This window comes from Palaemon carinicauda, chromosome 7, assembly GCF_036898095.1.
Source record: "Palaemon carinicauda isolate YSFRI2023 chromosome 7, ASM3689809v2, whole genome shotgun sequence".
Classification (NCBI taxonomy): domain Eukaryota; kingdom Metazoa; phylum Arthropoda; class Malacostraca; order Decapoda; family Palaemonidae; genus Palaemon; species Palaemon carinicauda.
Window position 1 is genome coordinate 115280390 of NC_090731.1, and position 22160 is coordinate 115302549.

Below are 22160 nucleotides of genomic sequence, written 5' to 3' on the forward strand. Positions count from 1 at the left end.
CAATGGTCCAGATGACCATAGAAAAATTGTCCCAAGGTTAAGGCGCCGATGTAAATCCACAGATACAGTAGTTTCTAGTAATTCTCTGGTAAACTTCCATCAGGACAACATGGCTTGAGCCCAAAAAACGGAAATCTATTTTTGGGTGAGATAGCCATATCGTCCTGATGGACCCACCCTCCTTTTCTATAGAAAAGGCCTTCGCAAAATCCCTCCTGAAACTACTATATCTGTAGCACCATGCTTAATGCTACAAGGAATGACCGCCATCTTGAATATGGCACCATCTTGATACTCAATAGTAGTATGGGAAATAGGGTAACCTTGATAACGGCTCCCCTTCCAAAATTGCCACTCTTCCCCCTCGAGGGCAAAATGCTATTCGGGGTGAAGATCGCTATGTGTCGTATCAAGATATATGTCCCCTGATTTATGCGATATCCTTAAGAGAATTTTAAGGATATTCGTGCTAGATGTTAGAATTCTGGAGACCTAAAGGTAAATTCTCTTGGAATATCACTGTAGTTCATATATCCCTTGGAAGCTACCTAGTAGGAACCTTCCATCAGGACGACAAGGCTATCTCACCCAAAAATAGATTTTTCGCTTTGCTCAAAATCCGTTTTCAGTCAGAAGGAAGTTTAGAGTACCAAAAACTCAAAATAATTGGATCCAAATCTAATAAAAGATTTGAAAATTAAGGTTTATGATAAAAGAAGTACAGCTACATCCAGAAGTTTTGCTTGTTTGGAAAGGTTTTTAGAGTCCTCTTAATGGCGTGCCAATTGATTTTGCTAAACAGTATCTCAAGTAGTCTTGGTATATGTTTTACAATTTTTGGGCTTTAGGCCCTATAGTGGCTGCAGGGAATGAGGTATGATAGCATGGTGAATTTAATTGGTGGGTTTGGTAGATTATCCTTAGAGGTTGCATTCTAGTAACTTTTTTAATTTAATTGATTGGTTTATTTAAAATTATATTTGTAGTTTCATGGTATTTAAGTCATTTGTTATATAAGTGGTTAATTAGGTGATACAATGATGTTTAGAAATGTCACTGTTAAGTTTAGAGTACCCAAATGCCTAGACTACAGTTAAGTCTAGGATATTATTCAATTGATATTGGGAAACTTTGATACCCCATCTCTTTCCATCACTGGCTACCCACCACCACTAGAGTGTGAGAATCAACAATTTGAACATCAGGGGAGAGTTATAGAAATAAATGGAATTTTAAGAATATTTTTTTTCTATATTCACTTATTATATGAGTTTCTAGTGAACAGTGGAGTACTCCAATGGAATGTGTTGTCACCTATGTTGTTTATCCTCTTCATGGATTTTGTAATGCATAGGTAGTAGGTTGGCCAGGGCATCAGCCACCCGTTCAAATACTACCACTAGAGAGTTATGGGGTCCTTTGACTGACCAGACAGTACTACATTGGATCCTTCTCTCTGGTTTTGGCTCATTTTCCCTATTCCTACACATGCACCTAATAGTCTGGCCTATTTTTTACATATTCTCCTATTTCCTCATACACCTGACAACACTGAGATTACCAAACAATACTTCTTCTCTGAAGGAGTTAACTACTGCTCTGTAGTTGTTCAGTGGTCACTTTCCTCTTGGTAAGGGTAGAAGAGACTTTAGCTATGGTAAACAGCTCTTCTAGAAGAAGGACAATCCAAAATCAAACCATTACTCTTTAGTCTTGAGTAGTGCCATAACCTCTGTGCCATGGTCTTCCACTATCTTGGATTAGAGTTCACTTGCATGAGGGTACACTCTGGCACACTATGTTATCTTATTCCTCTTCCTCTTGTTTTGTTAAAGTTTTTATGTTTTATTTAGAAAATATTTTTTTCAATGTTGTTACTGTTCTTAAAATACTTTTTTTCCTTGTTTCCTTTCCTCACTGGGCTATTTTCCCTGTTGGAGCCCCTTGGCTTATAGCATCCTGCTTTTCTAACTAGGGTTTTAGCTTAGCAAGTAATGATAATAATAATAATATGATAACAACAACAGCAACAGCAGTTGTGGATGGTAGAGAAGGATTGGACTGGATTTGTAACTGGAAATTAACTGACCTAGAGTATGCTGATGATGCTGTTCTTATTACAAGAACCCCACAGAACTTGCAAAGCTTGCTTACCAGAATGCATGAAATATCACATGAGGTTAGGCTCAAGATAAATAGAAGAAAGGCAGAGATTATGAGGACAGATTATGCAATGGAAGATGAAATATCATCAGAAGGAGAAAGGATTTATGAGGTGGAATCATTTAAATATTTAGGAACTATGATCTGTAATGCAGGATTTTCAGAATTTGAGTTTAATGAAAGATTGATAAAAGCAAATTCAGACTTTGGTTAGGTTAGGTAAAATTTGGAAATCAAATTGCTTGAAATTGCTCATAAAAATCAGGATATATATCAGTTTAGTGAAATTGGTGTTTGCTGTATGGACATGAGTCGTGGTATGACAATGAAACAATATCTAACAGATTTTGTAGATTTGAGAGCAAAGCCCTTAGAACAATATTAGGAATTAAATAGCAGAACAGGATTAGAAATTAAACTCTAGAGATTACCTGAGTGCTATGTGGGTATGAGATCCTTGTGAAGGGTACATGGTGATGGTTTGGTCATGCTCTTTGCACTCCCCAAGAGAGATTAGTTCACCAAACTTTCAACGGGGCTCCACGAGGCACTAGAAGAGTTGGAAAACCCAGGCTTACATGGCTGAGGACTATGAAGCATGAAGTAGGAGATGATGAATGAAGAAGTATTTATTTAAATGCTCTAGATATACTTGACTGACGAAATCTAACCGGGGCCCTTTTGCGTCAATATGGGTGGGGGGGGGGAGATGATGATGATACTCACCTGATGTTCATATCCATGCCAACCCTCATCAAAAGGATTGGGAATTATTTTGACGAGGCTGGAGAAGTGATACGACATGGGCAGTATGTTGTTATTGTTAGACATTGGTAAGTCTCATTACTTTACTACAGACAATAGTATATTGGAAGGAAAACGCTGGAAGTTTTGCAATTTTTAAGGGGTAATGTCGACATATCAAACGTCCAAAGACGAAAGCAATATGAGCATTAAATGATTATAGAAATATTTTTTTTCCCCTTATTAAAATTCCATTTTTGTTTTAGGGGATACTTAAATTCCATTTTCCATCTAAGGGAATATTTCTGATGAGATCAAAGATTTTTTTGTAAGTCATCCAGATCTTACTTTTTTACCCATCTTTGTTTTCTGACATGTCCTCTAAGATTGTCGAGGAAGTTTCTAAAATGAACACATTTCATGAGATCAGCTTGGCATAGTCTGGTTCTCACTTCTTCGTATACTTTTTCTGATTACAGTATTCTTCTCTTAGTGTGTCTTAATCTTGCAGATCTGATGCTTCTGTCAGGTTTTCTACTTGTTTCTTTTGTACTTTATGGAAGAAAGTGCTGTATTCAAGAACATTTTGTTGCCCTAGTATAAGATCTCTCTAAACTATCAGGGGTTTTGTTTTCAACTATGGGGAAGGTTTTCCTACTTCTGAATCATTCGGGAAATCCTTTACTTAATACCATGGGTTTTGTTTTTTGTGAGAGAGGCTTATCAGCTTGAGAGTTGGTGTCCTCCTGAGTAACTACTTCATCAATTTCTTCCACATCTACAACAGGCCCTGAAACAAGGGAAGAAATTAATTGTTATTTTTGTACCTCAGAGACTGCCCTCAACATTGAGGCACATACTTGTCCTCTTTTCTTAATCATAAGAAACACAAAGGCTGATACAGCCTTGGAACCCCATCTGAAACAGTATTATTAAAGAAGATCAGATAATTTAAAATTAAATTCAAATTCTGAAGGCCTGCAAATTTTTCTTCTATAACAATAGAAATAATCTGTAATATAGGATCTGCAAAGGAAAGTATTTCAAGAATACTTCCTACTTAATTAGTTACAAACGGCATTACTGTACTTCAGTAAAGAAGCTTTCAAACCTTACATTTAAAGACTTTTGTTTATTACTAGTTAAGATTGGATCAAGGCAGGAAATTAAATTGAAATTGAGAACAAGATTAGGTAATGTCTTTTGAGGTATAGAAATCTTAAAGACTGTATGAGAACCAGAATAACCAAACTTTCTTTATATATGAGAAACAACAAAATGACTGGGTGGTATGAATAGTCTTACAAATAGTTTTCTCCAAAGACATAGAAAAAGCAGCATCAGATCATATCATAAGTAACTTATTTGGGTAATTTTTCAGCAGTAAGGATACATAACATTTAGAAGAGATATTTCATCACATTTGGTGACTCCCTGTATTATTTGTTCAACTTCATCTTTCTGTACGGAAGGATGTATCTAGATATTACTTACTGGTTTTACCATTTGTTTACAACTGGTATGGGGACTGTTTAGAATTTGTAAATAAAACTAGATTTAGCAGTAGAATTACTAGCACTTACATTTACACATTCTTATTATTATTATTACTAGCTAAGCTACAACTCTAGTTGTAAAAGCAGGATGCTATAAGCCTGAGGGCTCCAACAGGGAAAAATAGCCCTGTTAGGAAAAGAAGTAAGGAAGTAAACAAAATATATAAGTAATGAATAATTAAAATAGAATATTTTGAGAAGAGTAACAACATTAAAACAGATCTTTCATATATAAACTTTAAAAAGACTTATGCCAGAATGTTTAGCATAAAAATATTTGCTGCTAGTTTGAACTTTTGATGTTCTACCAATTCAACTACATGATTAAGAAGCTCAGTCCACAACTTGCGCTTAGCTGGATCAACAAAGGTGATCAAGGTCTATGAAGGTCTAATCTCCCTCAACAGAATACTGAAGGATTACCTAGATATTAAGTAAAATTAACCCACAGTTAGGTAATGGCTTAGCTTACAAGTGAATGAAGTGCTCTGGCATCCAAATGATGATGCAACTGGTCAACCTTAGACAATACGTCAACATTAAGATCTATGGGAATCATACGATATGCCCGACCATCCACATATGAAATACTAGGTTGCATAAGAGTCCTTACTTTAAAAAGTTGAGATATTAGGATCCAGACTACCAACTCAGTATTCGGCCTCGTAATTTAGTTGTCTAAAAGAGCAACTAGGATTGCAGGAATATAAAGATTTAGGAGCAGAAAGGTCTAAAGCAAATAACAAATTCAAGGCTGTGTGAGAGTTTTTTGTATATGCAAGGTATAGTGAACTATCAGAATTACCACCTTTAAATGAAGACTCACTGGTTATCTGAGATTTAATAAAAAAAAGCCTACATGGCTGAGGACTATGAAGTGCAAAGTAGGAGATGATGAATGAAAAAGCATTGAATTAAAAGCTGAAGATAGTGACGACTGGCGAAATCTAACCAAAGCCCTTTGCGTCCATAGGCGTAGGAGGAAATGATGATGATGATGATAAAATAGGTTAAGAGGTTTTGAAGCTCATCACTATCAAGCCTTGACTGGTTACGTCCTGCATTAGAGAATGGTGCTGACATGTAAGTATTGACGTATACTGTAATTGACTAGTGTAGTCTTTTCTGCGTTTCCCTTGAACTAAAAGCAAGTTTCATTATGTGATTCATTTTAATTTGCCCGGTAACCATTGAAACAATTTTCCATGAAAGGAAAAGGGAGGAATTTCCGCTCATGGCAGTTATTTGAATCACAGTACTGTCTCTGACACTAGACAGAGAGATTTCTGGTCTTGATCACATAGAAACAATTTCCTTGAACAATCCACTTGTAATTGCAAAAAAATCCAGAGGAGGAAATCTTGAAATGAACAAGTAGAAAGAATAATAATAAATTTCAGACATCAGCCAATGAAGGTTGTCAACATTTTACTCAAGTCTATGGTCCAAACCTTCCTCTTTCATATGTTGACTATGAATGAATCAATTGGATAATAAAAATCCTGGATCCAGAGGGTTATCCGAATCGTTGCCAAAATATAACCACTTTCAAGTTACCCCATTTCTGACACATCGTATAATTTTCATTTAAATTCATCCTTAACTTTTTTAGTTAGGCAGTGGAATATTTATTTTGATTGATGCAAAGCTAAGTCAGTCAATGACTAGGTCTATCTTGGATATTGTTAGTTTTTTATATTTCCTTTTTATGTTAAAAATGTTCAATTACATGCATAAATGGATATAGATCCAAGCTTAATTCTGTGCTCAAGCATCTGGGATTAGATCTGTCCATTTCAAGTGTTATAGTAAATGTATTATATTGTTGAGTATTGGAAGCCCTCCAACAGTAAGGTAAAATTTCTGGAATTTGCATGAGGTTTTACGTATGTGACTAACTCACAAACAAAATTCTGAAAACTTAGAATAACTTTTCTGAAACTTTTTGATCCTTGATAGTCTCATGAAACTTCAAAGTGAACTCACAAAGGCTTCTATATTAGATTTGTCTTTCAAATTACCTTTGTGAAATCATTTGTGGCTGTAACTAAAATTTTAACAATTGGTCATGTATTAAATAGTGCACAATTAAAGTAGCACTCGGTAAGTGTTTTTCTCCAACCTTTTCACAAGACTCATTTATTTTGTCTCTTTCTGTCATCAAGGAGGAAGGTGGAGAAGCATACAGTATAGCATCCCTACTTATGGTATAGCAAAGATTTATATCAGAAGTTCAAAAGACACCACTCATATTATGGTACCCTTTTTACTGAAAATGCAATAAATCAGCTTTTTCAAAAAGAAAGATAAAAACAAACATACATGGGTAAGAGTGGCAAATAGAAGAGTGGTAGAAAGGGCGTTAATGGATTATGTGTTGATAACTAAAAGAATGTTTGGAAGATTGAAAGACGTGCACGTGTTTAGGGGTGTGGCTAACTACCGGATCATTTTTGGTGGAATGAAAATTAGTTGTAGCAAAAGATTGGAGGAATAGAGTAGGTGGATGTAAGAGGGAGCTAGTGAGGGTTAAAGAGCTAATAAAACCGGGGGTAAAAAGTAAATATCAAGAAAGGTTGAAAATGGGATATGACGAAGTGAAAGTTAGAGAAACTGGTAATTTAGAGGAGGAGTGGAAGTTGGTTAAAGAAAATTTTGTTGGGATTGCAAGTGATGTGTGTGGCAAGAAGTCTGTTGGAGGCAGCATGAGGAAGGGCAGTGAATGGTGGAGTGAAGGTTAAAGTGGAAGAGAAAAAGAGGGCTTTTGAAGAATGGCTGCAGAGTAATAGTGTAGAGAAGTATGAAAGATATAGAGAGAAAAATGTGGAAGTAAATGCAAGGTAAGTGAAGCAAAGAGGGCAGATGACCTGAGATGTGGTCAGGGATTGGGTCATTCATATGAAGAAAATAAGAAGAAGTTTTGGAAAGAAGTGAAGAGAGTAAGGAAGGCTGGTTCAAGAATTGAAGAGACAGTAAAAGATGGAAATGGAAGGTTGTTAAAAGGAGAGGAGGCAAGAAAAGGTGGGCGGAATATTTTGAAAGTTTACTGAATGTTGAGGATAATAGGGAGGCAGATATAATTGCTGTTGCTGGTGTTGAGGTGCTGGTGATGGGAGATGAGAATGAAAGATTACAAGAGAGGAAGTGAGGAGGGCACTAGATGAAACGAGAGTAGGAAAAGCATCTGGTATGGATGGTGTGAGAGCTGAGATGTTGAAGGAAGGGGGTGTGATTGTACTTAAATGGTTGGTGAGATTGTTTAATATGTGTTTTGTGTTGTCAATGGTACCAGTAGATTGGGTTTGTGTGTGTATTGTACCACTATATAAGTGTTGTAATTCATGGGGTATTAGTTTGTTGAGTGTGGTGGGAAAAGTGTATGGTAGAGTACTGATTAATAGGATTAAGGATGAAATAGAGAATGCGATCTTAGAAGTACAAGGTGGTTTTAGCAGAGGCAGGGGTTGTATGAATCAGATTTTTACAGTTAGGTAGATATGCGAGAAATATTTAGCAGAAGGTAAGGAGGTGTATGTTGCGTTTATGGATCTGGAGAAAGCGTATGATAGAGTTGATAGGGAAGCAATGTGGAATGTGATGAGGTTATATGGAGTTGGTGGAAGGTTGTTGCAAGCAGTGAAAAGTTTCTACAAAGGTAGTAAAGCATGTGTTAGGATAGGAAATGAAGTGAGCGATTGGTTTCTGGTGAGAGTGGGGCTGTGGCCGTGGTTGTTTAACTTGTATGTTGATGGAGTGGTGGGAGAGGTGAATGCTCAAGTGCTTGGACGAGGATTGAAACTGGTAGACGAGAATGACCATGAATGGGAGGTAAATCAGTTGTTGTTTGCGGATGATACTGTACTGGTTGCAGACGCGGAAGAGAAGCTTGGTCAATTAGTGACAGAATTAGGAAGGGTGTGTGAGAGAAGGAAGTTGAGGGTTAATATGGGTAAGAGTAAGGTTATGAGATGTACGAGAAGGGAAGGTGGTGCGAGGTTGAATGTCATGTTGAATGGAGAGTTACTGGAGGAGGTGGCTCAGTTTTAATACTTGGGGTCTGTTGTTGCGGCAAGTGGTGAAGTGGAAGCAGATGTACGTCAGAGAGTGAATGATGGATGCAAAGTGTTGGGGCCAGTTAAGGGAGTAGTTAAAAATAGAGGGTTGGGCATGAATGTAAAGAGAGTTCTGTATGAGAAAGTGATTTTACCAACTGTGATATATGGATAGGAGTTGTGGGCAATAAAAGTGCCGGAGAGACAGAATTTGAATGTGTTTGAGATGAAATGTTTAAGGAGTATGGCTGGTGTATCTCGAGTAGATAAGGTTAGGAACGAAGTAGTGAGGGTGAGAACGGGTGTAAGAAATGAGTTAGCAGCTAGAGTGGATATGAATGTGTTGAGGTGGTTTGGCCATGTTGAGAGAATGGAAAATGGCTGTCTGCTAAAGAAGGTGATGAATGCAAGAGTTGATGGGAGAAGTACAAGAGGAAGGCCAAGGTTTGGGTGGATGGATGGAGTGAAGGAAGCTCTGGGTGATAGGAGGATAGATGTGAGAGAGGAAAGAGTGCATGCTAGAAATAGGAATGAATGGCGAGTGATTGTGACTCGGTTCCGGTAGGCCCTGCTGCTTCCTCCGGTGCCTTGGATGACCGCAGAGGTAGCAGCAGTAGGGGATTCAGTGTTATGAAGCTTCATCTGTTGTGGATAATGGGGGAGGGTGGGCTGTGGCACCCCTAGCAGTACCAGCCGAACTTGGTTGAATCCCTTGTCAGGCTGGGAGGAATGTAGAGAGTAGAGGTCCCCCTTTTCTGTTTCATTTGTTTGATGTCGGCTACCCCCCAAAATTGGGGGAAGTGCCTTGGTATATGTATGTATGTATGCAATAAATCAGATCCTTGCTTTGACCTAATTGGAGAATTTTGCTTTAAAGGGGCACGTTTAGGATATATGTCAATATCCACGTTATCCGAGAACAACCATACCAGTGCAAGCCTTTATGTAGCAAAATGTTATCCTGCAAGTTTTTCAGATAGAAGTTAAAACATGTATTTTTTTAAATATTTAGGACATAAGAACTTAAAAATCGCTGCTTCGATTTTTTTACTGCTGCCATTGACCAAATCTAAGATGGCTGACAAGTAGTGAAATTATAGTCAACTTAGTCATATCTAGCTGAATAAATGTAATATTCTACTTTATTTTGTCTAGTATGATTTTAGCATTTCATTATGAAGTACATTAGGAAATGCTTTGAATAAATAGACATTTGGAAAATTCAAAATAGTGTCCAGTATGGCCTATAACTCCACAAATACTATAGATTTCTTTATATTTTTAGTACTGCTAGTTTTTTCAAGTGTGCATTCCTTTGCTCTGAATCAAACAAGGAACATTTATTGTTGATATCATTAATAATTACACTGCAACTCTAGTTAGAAAATCAAGATTCTATAAGTCCAAGGGCTCCAATTGTGAAAATAAAATAGCCCAATAAGGAAAGGAGATAAGGAAACAGATAGAATAGTGTGCCTGAGTGTACCCTCAAGAAAGAGAACTCTTAACCTAAGACAATGGAAGACCATGGTACAGAGGCTATGGCACTACTCAAGACTAAAGAATATTGGTTTGATTTTGGAGTGTCCTGCTCATTGAAGAGCTGGTCACCATAGCTAAAGTGTCTCTTCTACCCTTACCAAGTTGAAAATATCCATTGAATAATTACAGTGCAGTTGTTAACCCCTTGAGTGAAGAAGAATTTGTCTGTAATCATAGTGTTGTCAGGTGTATGAGGAGAATGTTTAAAGAATAGATCAGACTATTTGGTGTGTGTGTAGACAGATGAGAAAAGAACTTATGAAGGGATTTTGACGAAGGAAAAATCTATTTCTGGGCGAGAGACCTGTGCCGCCCTGTGAAATGCTCCTTTAGCATCATTTCTAAGGTATATTTCTGCTATATATTACCAGAGAAAAAGTTGCATTGGAATGCTAGGGATGAACCCAGCTCGCTCACCTATATAAGGTGTCGGTATAGTAACTGGGGCGTGAAAACCACTGTCAGAGGTCTTGTGCCATTTAGATCTCTCCTCTTCAAATTCCCCCGTTACTACGAGGTGCCGTTCTACATTCCACTACTGATCGCTACTACTACTACCTCCACCCACGCGATCACCTTCACTCCTCATAGCACCCAAGCTTGGGCCAATTCTGGGTGTGAAAGCAGTGGGTGGGTTCACTGGGCGGCACAGGTCTCTCGCCCAGAAATAGATTTTTCCTTCGTCAAAATCCCTGTTCTGGGCTCAACCTGTGCTGCTCCGTGAAATAGTACAAGAGAAATGGTCCCAAAGCTTGGTAACCAACACCTGAGAAGGAAAATAAATTAAAATCTAAAGTCAAATAACATGGTTAAATGCAAATTGTATATATATGTAAATATAAAAGTATTCCAAAATAAGTTGTTTTAACATTTCCTTATCATTAAGGGTAGAAAAATAAAAACGATAATTAACAAAATAATGAATTCCAAATCTTTGGAAGTAAAAAAGAGAGCAATAAGATGTCCAAATAAATGCCGTAACGTTAATAACTATATACAATCTGATATCACATAGGGTGCAATCCAGGTGAAAGACAAAGCAAAACTACAGTAGGGACAATAAGTAAGGCAGGTAGAGAGATAGTGAAAAAAGATAGAACAAGATGGTTCATGATTTTCAGGAGGGACCACATTCCCTGCTGCCACTGTTGCAAATTTTAGGGCGTCCAAAGGTTTTAAAGAGTGGCGTTTAAAAACTGCTGGGGATTTTCAGCCTGTATATCTTTTCAGTTCATCAAAATTCATATGGTGAAAGTAATTAATGGATGTAGCTACTGCTCGTATATCATGAACATGTGGAAATGATTCTGGGTTAGCTTGTTTAATGAAATACAGAATCTGTTGTCTGATCCCTTTCAGGGAAATGGTTCCTCCATTTTCTCTAATAGATAAGGGCCCCTAGGACTTATTGGAGGTTCAATTCAAATATGCTTTCAGAGTGCTTACTGGACATAAAGATGGGTCCTGTGGAAGCAGAACAATCTTCCAGGGAGACCATCTGTTCTGAGGGTCCTCATTTTTTTGCTAAAAATCTTTTGTCTGGAGAAATTAGTATTTCTCCCGACGAGAGAAATTCAATATGACCTGGATCTCTAGACAAGGCCGAAAGTTCTGATATTCTGGCGCCAGATGCTAGGCTCATTAAGAACAACGTTTTTCTTAATAATGGTATATAATTACAAGACTCATTAAGAGTGTCAGAAGCCAACTTAAGTACATCATTCAGAAACCAAGAAACTGAGCTAGGACGAGTTGATGGTTTTAATCTGGCACAAACTCTCGGGATGGACGAGAAATATGAATCTGTAAGGTTAATATTAAATCCAATTTGGAAAATCTTCTTCAAGGCTGATTTAATTGTTGTAATAGTATTGGCCGCCAGGCCTGATTCAAATAAAGTTCTAAAAAAGGTTACTGCCAGATTCATAGTCATCATCTCAACCTTTGAGTCTCTTAAAAATTCTGCGAGTTTCTTTACAGCTGAATCATACTGTCGAAGGGTGGATTCTCTTTTATCTGATTCTAAAAATAGGGTATTTTGAGGATCAATATCCGCATCTCTTTGAGCTGCAAATTTTATAAAGTCCATAAAGTTAGGGCACTCTGAATTTTTGAGGAAGCTAACACACTGCAAGTTTGTACTACTTGTGTTAGTATTGGATTGGGAATCCGTTGAGGATGGAGACCCAATTCCACCAGTAGGGGAAACCAGTTGCTCTTGGGCCAGTTGGGAGCTACTAGAGCCACTTGGCCTCTGAAAGTTCTGAGTTTGTCTAGTACCTTCATCAACATATTTATTGGTGGGAATAGGTAAATTCTCTCCCAAGAATTCCAGTCCAATGACATTGCGTCCGTGGCATAAGCCCGAGGGTCCAGGTTGGGGGCTACATAGCACTTTAGTTTGTGGTTGGACTCTGTTGCAAACAGATCTATTTGGAGACCCAGAACCTGATGTAAAATCCATTTGAACGACTTTAAGTCCAGTGACCACTCTGATTCCAGCGGAGTTGTCCTTGAAAGTGCATCTGCCACTACTTTCCGTATTCCTGCTAGATGAACTGCTGACAGATGCCAATGGTTCATTGTTGCCATGGAAAATATCGCTATCATTACATGGTTTATGTGATTCGACTTGGAACCTCCTCTGTTTATGCTATGGACTATAACTTTGTTGTCCAGCACCATTCTGATATGTTGCTTCCTTGCTGGAGCAAGCTTCTTTAGAGTCAAGAATACTGCCATGGCCTCTAAGACATTGATATGAAGTTGGCGAAATGATATCGACCATAGTCCCTGGACTTTCTTGTACAGGGAGTACTCTCCCCAGCCGGTTAGAGAGGCGTCTGTGTGAATGACCAGTGTTGGTGGTGGAAATTTTAATGGGATGGATTTTGCTGGATTCTTGACTTTTGTCCATGGCTGAAGTCTTTTCCTCAGAATTGGTGGGATTCGAGTTATTTTGTCTCGATATCTCTTGTTTGCTTTGGACCGCCATACCCGATTTATATCTTTCAGTCTGGCCTTCAGTAATATGTCTGTTACTGAGGCAAACTGGAGGGCACCTAGGATTCTCTCTTGTTTTCTCCTGGACGTCAGCTTGTCCTTGAGAAAACTTTTTGTATTCCTTGCTATTTCTTTCCTCTTGTTTACTGGAATACACAGAGTGTGTATGTTTAGATTCCATTGTAACCCTAGCCACTGAAATTTCGTTTCCGGGACTAGGCGTGACTTTCTGAAGTTGATCTGAAATCCCAACTGTTGTAGGAATTTTATTACTTTGTTTGTTGCCTTGAGGCAATTTTCTACATTATTTGCCCAAATAAGCCAGTCGTCCAGATAAGCTACTACTGAATTTGTATTCCTTGGGTTCTCAATTCTTGGATTACTGCTTCCGGCAGTTTGTTGAATATCCTGGGTGCTATATTGAGTCCGAATGGCATTACTTTGAATGGATATGCTTGGTTGCCTAACTTGAAACCTTGGAACGGACGAAAATGCCTTGCTATCGGAACATGATAGTAAGCATCTGTAAGATCTATAGAGGTGGTGACGGCCCCACGGGGAAGTAAGGTTCGCACCTGAGAGACGGTTAGCATATGGAACTTGTCGCATTGAATGTAAGAATTCAGAAGAGACAGGTCCAAGATCACCCTTCGCTTGTCTGAGTCTTTCTTTGGAACGCTGAGCAAGCGACCTTGAAATTTCAAATATTTTACTTCTTTTATTGCATTCTTTTGTAAAAGATATTTTGCATATAGAACTAATTCTTCCTTTGGATGTTGATGAAAACTGGTTGGTGGAGGGGGCCCTTCTATCCAACTCCACCCCAGACCTTTGGAAATTATGCTGTAAGCCCAATTGCTGAATATCCAACGGTTCCGAAAGAGATACAGCCTTCCCCCTACCTGAGGATTCTCACTGGTTTGCTGTGGATTTACCTCCCCGGGATCCTCGGAATCCTCTGCCTCTAGAGTAGGCTCTTCCGCTGCCTCTGTTGCGAAAGGCTCCTCTTGCCCTACTACCTCTGGCATGTCTATTGTACCCATGGAATACGCCTTGTGTTTCATAGGTAGGATTAAAGGCTGGGGAAGGCGCAAAGGAGGTAGTTGCTACTTGTTGGTGTGGTTGAGGTGTGACCCACACGTATTGCTGTTGAGGTTGGGCCTTCAATGTTGAAGATTGACTCCCTTGTGGTACCGGGATTGTCTGGACCACTTGTTGGGTCTGCTGACCTTGAAATGACTGAAAAGTCCTTGGTCTCTTCCTGCCTCTAGTTTGGCTACTGGATGGCTCAAATTTACGTTTGGGTATCAGACCCCACCGAACCTTAAGGCTCTGATTAACCCTTGCAGCTTCGCTAAGGACGTTGTTAACCATATCCTCCGGGAACAGGTCAGGACCCCAAATTGGGGCTTTGATGAGCTTGTTAGGCTCATGCCTAATAGAGGCTTCAGACAAGACGTGTTTCCGGCATCTACGTCTGGCTACTGCAAAATCGTATGCGTCAGAAAGCAACGTATGTAGCAACGACTTCGTCAGGATCTTGAATAGTGGCTCCTCTTCATATACCAAGGAAGACATTTCCGCCATTGTGGCTGAGTTGATGGACCTACTCAGCCTCATGTGGGCATCAAACTCGAGTCTTATTAGGGAATCCGTAAGCCTGGGTAGCCGCTCACTGAATTGCGTAGAAGCATAGTCAGCGTTCAATTTTCCTGCAGTAAACGTTGCTGGGGCGTCAGTCCAGCAATCATGATCTCCCGGAAATAGGAGAGAAGTCAGGTCCGTTTCTTGTAACTGCGGCAACGGCTTGTCTTCGCTTACTGCTTGCAAGGCAAAGTCCATGATCTTCGTGGTGCAAGGCGTTGGAGTTTGCCCCTCTACTACAAACATCGTGTATGAACTTTTATGGGGTGTTAACAAGGTGTTAACACACTCCCACTCATTCAAAGTCCGGACCCAGGCGGACTGGGCTTGCTCTTTAGGGTAGATAGCAGTTTCCTTAGAAACTTTATCTAGTCTTACTAGCGCTTCCTCTGTTAAGCACGCAAACCCGGGGAAGGGGAACTGAAGGCCCGGCGGGTAGAATTCAAAATCCTCTCCTTAAAGGGGGCATGTAAAGCCAATCGCCAGGGATTGCTTTTTATGAACGCCGGGAGTTTAGAGGCATCCGGGATTACATACTGCTGCTGTTGAGGCAGTCCGGAATGCAAAAGATTCTCCATGAGACTCTCCTGGTTTTGCAGTCTCTATGTCAGGGTGCCAACTAGGGATCCAATCTGGGACTGCACTATGCTGCCCATCTGCTCCATTAACTGGCTCGAAAAAGCCGCCGGATCAAAGGGTACTTCCGGGGTCTTAGCTCTCGAGCTGCTCCTGGCTCTTGACCCATGGTGAGAGGAAGTAGCTACTGCTGAGTCCTTCAATACCCTAGCGGATAAAGAAGACTTAGATGGTTTTGGCAGCTTGGAAGACTTAGTTGTCTTGGGTAAGGTCTTTTTTATTTGTTTAATTTTAGGGTTTTACTGGGCATGGCCTGACCCCAGCCACGTTCTTCCCAGTAAACCCTTGGAAAGAAGTTATAGAAGAAGAAGACGGTGACAGGCTAGGAATGGGTATCCTAGACCGTGCACCTCCTTCCTCACTTACCTCCCTACCTTGTTCTGTGTCGTCCAGAACCATCGGCTCCAGGTCCAAGTTGATGGCTGCAACATCCTCCAGAACCGTCTCTCCGAGTCCCTCCAGTTCCTCCGACAAAATCAGAGTATCTTTCCCGATCTTGGCGATGATGAGATCCGCCACTTCCTTGGCTACGGCTGCCGAAATCTTGGCGTTGGGGTAGATTAAGTCACATATCTCCTCAGAAAGGACGTATGGCTTCTTTGCCTTTACATTCCTGGCGAACCCGCCAACCCAGATCTTGAGGATCGACAAGGCAGAACTCTTGGTGGTCTGAGGGATCTGAAAGAGAATATTCTGTTACTAATATTCCTGGCAAACCCGTCGTCTAAGATATATATATATATATATATATATATATATATATATATATATATATATATATATATATATATATAGAAATAATCTCCTTTAAACTCTATCAGCTTATACTTCAATTAATTATTAGACTGACCGACGGGAACACCTACCGAATCCGCGGTTAAGGTAGAGACCAGCCCGTAGCAAATCTCGCACCCGTCCAAGTGCCACACCAGTAGATCGTCTACCTGGACCGCACACGGAGCATGAGATCGGCAGACCTCATGCCCACAGGCTTGCTGCAAAACAGCCACACAGGCTGTCATCTGGCATCGGACCACCTGTGAATAAGAATGATACATGAGTATCCTAATAGGACCACCGGAGGCTCCGGGTTCTTAAAACTAAACCGAAGTAGTATCCATATGAATGTAAACATTATGATACTAATTTGATACTAATTTATGATCATTCATTGTTATTATTGTTGTTGTAACTGAGGATATATCATCCCGTCAGTGCCGGGAATGTATAAAGTTAACAATTGTTGTTAAATGAAATACCTCCCGTTGGCTCCGGGTAGCCAACTGAGTATGACCCAAGGGTCTTAAACGCCTACTAGGGTAGGGGTGTCCCGAAAAAAGAAGGTTAGGGAGGGAGGAGGACTCCCACCAGCCCCGGGTACCTTTTAAGGGACAGCGACAATAATAGTCAAATATAACATTTTTCTAAAACTAAAAATATAAATCATAAGGAAATTCTTCCGTGATTACTTCGTCTAAACGTATAGATAGCCTACGCACTACGGTAGGCTAACTCTAAATAATAAATGAATGAAAAAACAACGAAGAAAATCACATCTGAAGAATACCTAACACGCAACCCGTAATCTTCCCGGCCCACCCGGGGACCAGTCGAAGCGGCCAGGGGAGAGCACGGCTTACGACAACCCGTCGTATGTGAGCGTACTCGACCAAAATACAAATCAGCTGTTCTCCGCTTAATCTCTATAGAGAGTGAGTCATGAGGTACCCCGGGAGAGGGATAAGGAGAGGCGTACTCCACCTAGTTGGGTAGCCAGCGGGAACCAGCCAAGAGCGTGGCTCGAGGCGATCAAGTGGACCTGTAACCGGCCAGGTGTGACAACCCTCCGAGAAACAGCTCCACGAGAACCGCTCAAACGTAAAAACAGAATGACCATAAATATATAAAACAATTAAATAACGAAACAAATAATATATATATAAGTTATGATGGCAAGCAAAAATAATAATGACGATAATCATGTAAGAGAGGAACGCAGGGGAAAACATGAATGGAAAATGCGTTAGCCTAGCCCTCCAAAATCGGGTAGCTACCGACTTGGTCGGGAAGACTACAACACTAATATTGAAATACCCAATCGGGTAGGATACCGATTTGGGACGATAATGACAAGGATAAAATCCTGCTAACCTGAGGTTCCTCTCAATAAAAACTTCAACAAAAGGACCTATCTCTTATATTTAAGAATAGTAACAACTTACATTAATAAGAGTTAAATAAATCCTTAAAATTAAAATAATCTGAACACCAGGACTCGGGCTGGTGAAGGCTACCTTCCAAGGTCGTACACGGCTCGGTCGGGTAGCCATGCAAGCCCATAACCTAAATAAAGTTGTTCCAAATTAATTGATTTAACATTCATAATATTTGTAAAATAAAGCATCGCATAATGTGAAATGGCAATGAGCCTGCGCGATGTGAAAGATCAAAACTAAATACAATTAGTATGAGGAACTAATTGCTAGTCGTCAAGTAAACAAAGGCTCTTGGAGGTAGCGACTCCAAAATGGCTGACAGGGAGCGGTAATCTCCGACTCCCGAACTCAAACATCTAAGTAATGATTATATCGGATATCGCTACTTCCAGAACCTCAAAACTAATAGTTTTAATACTCAACTTGGTGGTAGAAGCTTGAAGATCCGACATCTTGCGCAAGAAACACCCAAAACACAAGAATCAAAAGGAACGCGTGCGTACACCAAAGATGCTATGAAAGGAGTGAAGGTGATTGCGTAGGTGGAGGTAGTAGTAGTAGCGATCAGTAGTGGAATGTAGAACGGCACCTCGTAGTAACGGGGGAATTTGAAGAGGAGAGATCTAAATGGCGCGAGACCTCTGACAGTGGTTTTCACGCCCCAGTTACTATACCGATACCTTATATAGGTGAGTGAGCTGGGTTCATCCCTAGCATTCCAATGCAACTTTTTTTCTGGTAATATATAGCAGAAATATACCTTAGAAATGATGCTAAAGGAGCATTTCACGAAGTGGCACAGGTTGAGCCCAGAAATTTGTTTAACTCTGAAGCATATTTTGGGGACGATATTAAAATAAACAAATTTTACCAGTGCCTTCCAAATTTATGCCATTTAGTATTGTCTGGCTAGTCAAAGGACCCAGTAACTCTCTAGTGGTAGTATCTCAACAGGTGGCTGTTGCCCTGGCCAACCTACTACCTCATGAAAGTTTCATTCCTCCACCTCATACCTCAGAGATGTCTCCCTACTTTTTTGGTAAGGCTTTGTGTTGTGTGACTGTCCCAGTTGGGATAATTAGGTACAGTGGAAACTTGACATACAAATTTAATTTGTTCCATTACCATCATCGTAAATCAAAACAGTTGTATCCCAAAGCATTTTTTCCCATTTAAAATAATGTAATATGTATTAATCCGTTCTAGCGCTATGAAACCACACCAAAACACAGCTAAATTACATATAATATCCACAATTTATACACAAATAAAAGTGTAAGAACACACATAATGATAGAATAACATACAGTAGTAATGTGATAAGTGATGATAAATTTTAATAAAATCAATAAAAAAAAAGAAGAATTTTACTTACCACAACGAAAGATGACGTGAGGCCAACAGGAGGAGGAGGTAGGGAGGGGTGGCAGGGAACGATTTTTTCTCTTTTTATTTACCTATGTAGACTAATAACTACGTAATAAACACAAATGAAATAACATTGCTTAACTTATTTTTATTTATTTTTTCTTAATTACGTAAACACTTACTCATCATCACCTTCACGTGGAAGGATTTGCTATATGTAATTTCATATTTTGCTTCCATTGAGTTAATTTTCTTGGGTGTTTTCTTATCACCTGCTTTGTCTTTAGCTTTGGGACCCATGGTAAATAATAAAAATAGACAAAATAACACGAAAAATAGGCACAAATACAGCAAACTACACAACGACGTGTTAACGATGCAGCACCAACAAACAAACAGACCAAACGCTATCTATCAGTTGCCTATACAACTATCACTCATTGGAAAATCGTATCTCAACTATTTCGTTGTATATCTAAGCATATATTTTCGGAAATTTTCTGTTGTATCTCAAAACATTTGTATATTAGAGCAATCGTTTGTCAAGGTTCCAGTGTATTTTCCTCTATCTCACCAGTTTCACTTAATTTCGGTTATCCTCATATCCCCCTTTTGGTGATTATCGGAATTCAAAATTTCATCTACATGCCATGATACAACTTCCAGTCTTACAAACCCTAACCAGCCTACATTTTCTGTTGCCATATATGAAGCTAGTTCTTACTCTTAACCTGAACTTTGAGTTATTATTCTTTATTTACATTATTTTGAGAACCCTTCTCTATTTATGATACTTCCTTTATAAATTATGTTTTGGCCCATATCTGTTTATTATGAAAAAAAAATGTTGTAAAAATCCAACTATTGCCTTACACTAAAGTCCCAGTATCTTCCCTTCTTCACATATTCATGTGCATTAATTTGATGCTGAAGCTTTAAAGTAATGAAGGTGGTGAGAGAGCACCCTCACTTAGGATTGCTCTCCTCACAGGAGGGAAATCTTTTCATCTTGATAAACTTTTCGCGAATAAAATATCTTAATTTTCAAAGTACTATATATAAAAGCCTCTTGTGAAGCAATGGCTTTAATGTAAGAAAAATAAGGCTTTTGAAAGTTTGAGATTAATTTTTGGAATTGATATCTTTTAAGAGTCAAGAATTATATCCAATTTAATCTTGAGACATAAAATTTATTACCTTTCCATTTTTATTTTGCTTTAATTGAAAGTGTAACACGCTGTAGTACTTCGTTGTGGAAATTTTGATTTTGATATGTCTTATTTGAAATACTGTATATAAAAGGTGTTTTCTTCTTTTCATTGATGCTGTATTAATCTTCTTATCTAAGGATAACCATTTAGGTATTTGTAGTTTGGATAAGACAAACTTACTGTAAAGGGTTTAGATTCTATTGACATCTACTTGTGACGGTTTTCCTCTTCCTTCCTATTTATACAAGTGGTAGCGCTTTGAATTTTTCTTTTGAACTCCTCCAACAACTGTATAGCATTGACAGAACTTTCAACCAACTAAACTGGTATTGCATTTAATTTGCATGGTGCAATTGATTCCCCCTGCCCTACAGTTCAAGACCGTGTATCCTCACTACTTCATCAGTCTTCCTCACTAAGATATTGGTCTGTGGTCCGACAATGTAATGCTTTGCTATCCCGAGAGGTGGAATCCATATCGCCTTACATCACTACTATTCTGGTGTCTGGAAGACAGGTGACGTACATTTTGATATTGTTTTTTTTCATGTCATCATTATTTATGTTTTTTTTACTGTATGTCATTTGATAATAGAATTTTTTAGATATTTGTTGAAATGTCCTAATTAGCTGTGTTTTCATTTAAATGTAATCAAAGTTAGTAGCTTTTCAGATATATTAAAGATTGTGTTATTAAATCTTGTACAGTATGCAGAATTGATTATGCATACACATAATTTAATTTTTTTCATTAGGTATGAGACTCTATGTTGAGAGTCACTTGAACAATTAATTCTGAACTTATTGACATGGAATGAAATTATGGCTTTTTAAATGTAATTCAGTCATACAATGAACTCGCCTAAGGATATGCATAAATTCTGGTGCTATTTATTTTGAAGGTTGTCTGCTGCTGCTGGTTTGTAAATGTGTGTGGTTGCATGTGTTATTTTTTATGTTGAGATTTTTCTACTCCAGTTACAAGTTTTTTGTGCTTTCTTGTGAAACTAAACAATTTTCATCAAAGCTTTTAGAGGACAGGAAAAAAGGGAAATGACTGCAGTAGAATTCTCCTGGTATGTTTCTTGTGATTTAAACCTTTACTTGTATAATTTCCTTTAATAGCCTGATGTTTTTAGCTCAAAAGATTTTGATGGATCATATGTACAATTAGCAAAAGCAGGTGGTCATCCTTTGATAATACAGCACTTTTCATTGAGATATTTTTATCATACTGTTTTATCGGGTGGGTGCCACCAGAAGTTGCTAACCTTATTGTTCTTGGTGAATTCCTTTTTTGGATGAAGTAGCTAGCCCCAGATTTTACTAAGTGGTAACAAAACACTACATGGTGTTATGAAATGAAATATACAATATTAATAGTTTTTATTGTTATGTGCAGTACGCATCTCAAGTCTACAAATCATCAGTAGCTTTGTTTAGGTAATAAGATTATTTAAACGTTTTAACCCTTTTACCCCCAAATGACGTACTGGTACGTTTCACAAAACTTGTCCCTTTACCCCCATGGACGTACCGGTACGTCCTTGCCAAAAACTGCTTTTTTTTTGCATATTTTTGATAATTTTTTGAGAAATTTCAGGCATTTTCCAAGAGAATGAGACCAACCTGACCTCTCTCTGACAAAAATTAAGGCTGTTAGAGTAATTTAAAAAAAAAAAAATATACTGCAAAATGTGCTTGAAAAAAAATAACCCCTTCGGGGTTAAAGGTTGGAAATTTCCAAATACCCTGGGGGTAAAAGGGTTAATACATTGAATAAAACGATCAGAGTTGTTATTTTGAAATAATTTTAATATTGCTACAAGTCAGCTATCAGTGAATTCCTAAATACTAAAATTTTGATCATTAGTTCTGGTCATATTATAGCAGATAGTTATCTAGATTACAGAATTTCAAGGAAGTACATTATCAAATTAAGATTTTCTGCTAGTTTAATGACTAGCCTTGAAATTGATTGTTTGTAATTCTTGTTTGATAATTATATCTGTATGAGTTAAATAA

General features: G+C 38.6%; 1 protein-coding gene across 3 annotated transcripts in view; it reads left to right on the plus strand.

Moving 5' to 3' along the window:
- LOC137643987 (probable phosphorylase b kinase regulatory subunit beta) overlaps positions 1-22160 on the plus strand; it is a 647361-nt gene that overhangs the window by 429275 nt on the left and 195926 nt on the right. For 2 of the 3 annotated variants that reach the window (XM_068376818.1, XM_068376820.1), the window contains one exon: positions 20510-20652. The exons of the other annotated variant lie outside the window; for it this stretch is intronic. In XM_068376818.1, the coding sequence (XP_068232919.1) occupies positions 20510-20652 (143 nt within the window). The remainder of the gene's footprint in view (positions 1-20509; positions 20653-22160) is intronic. 3 annotated transcript variants of the gene reach the window in all.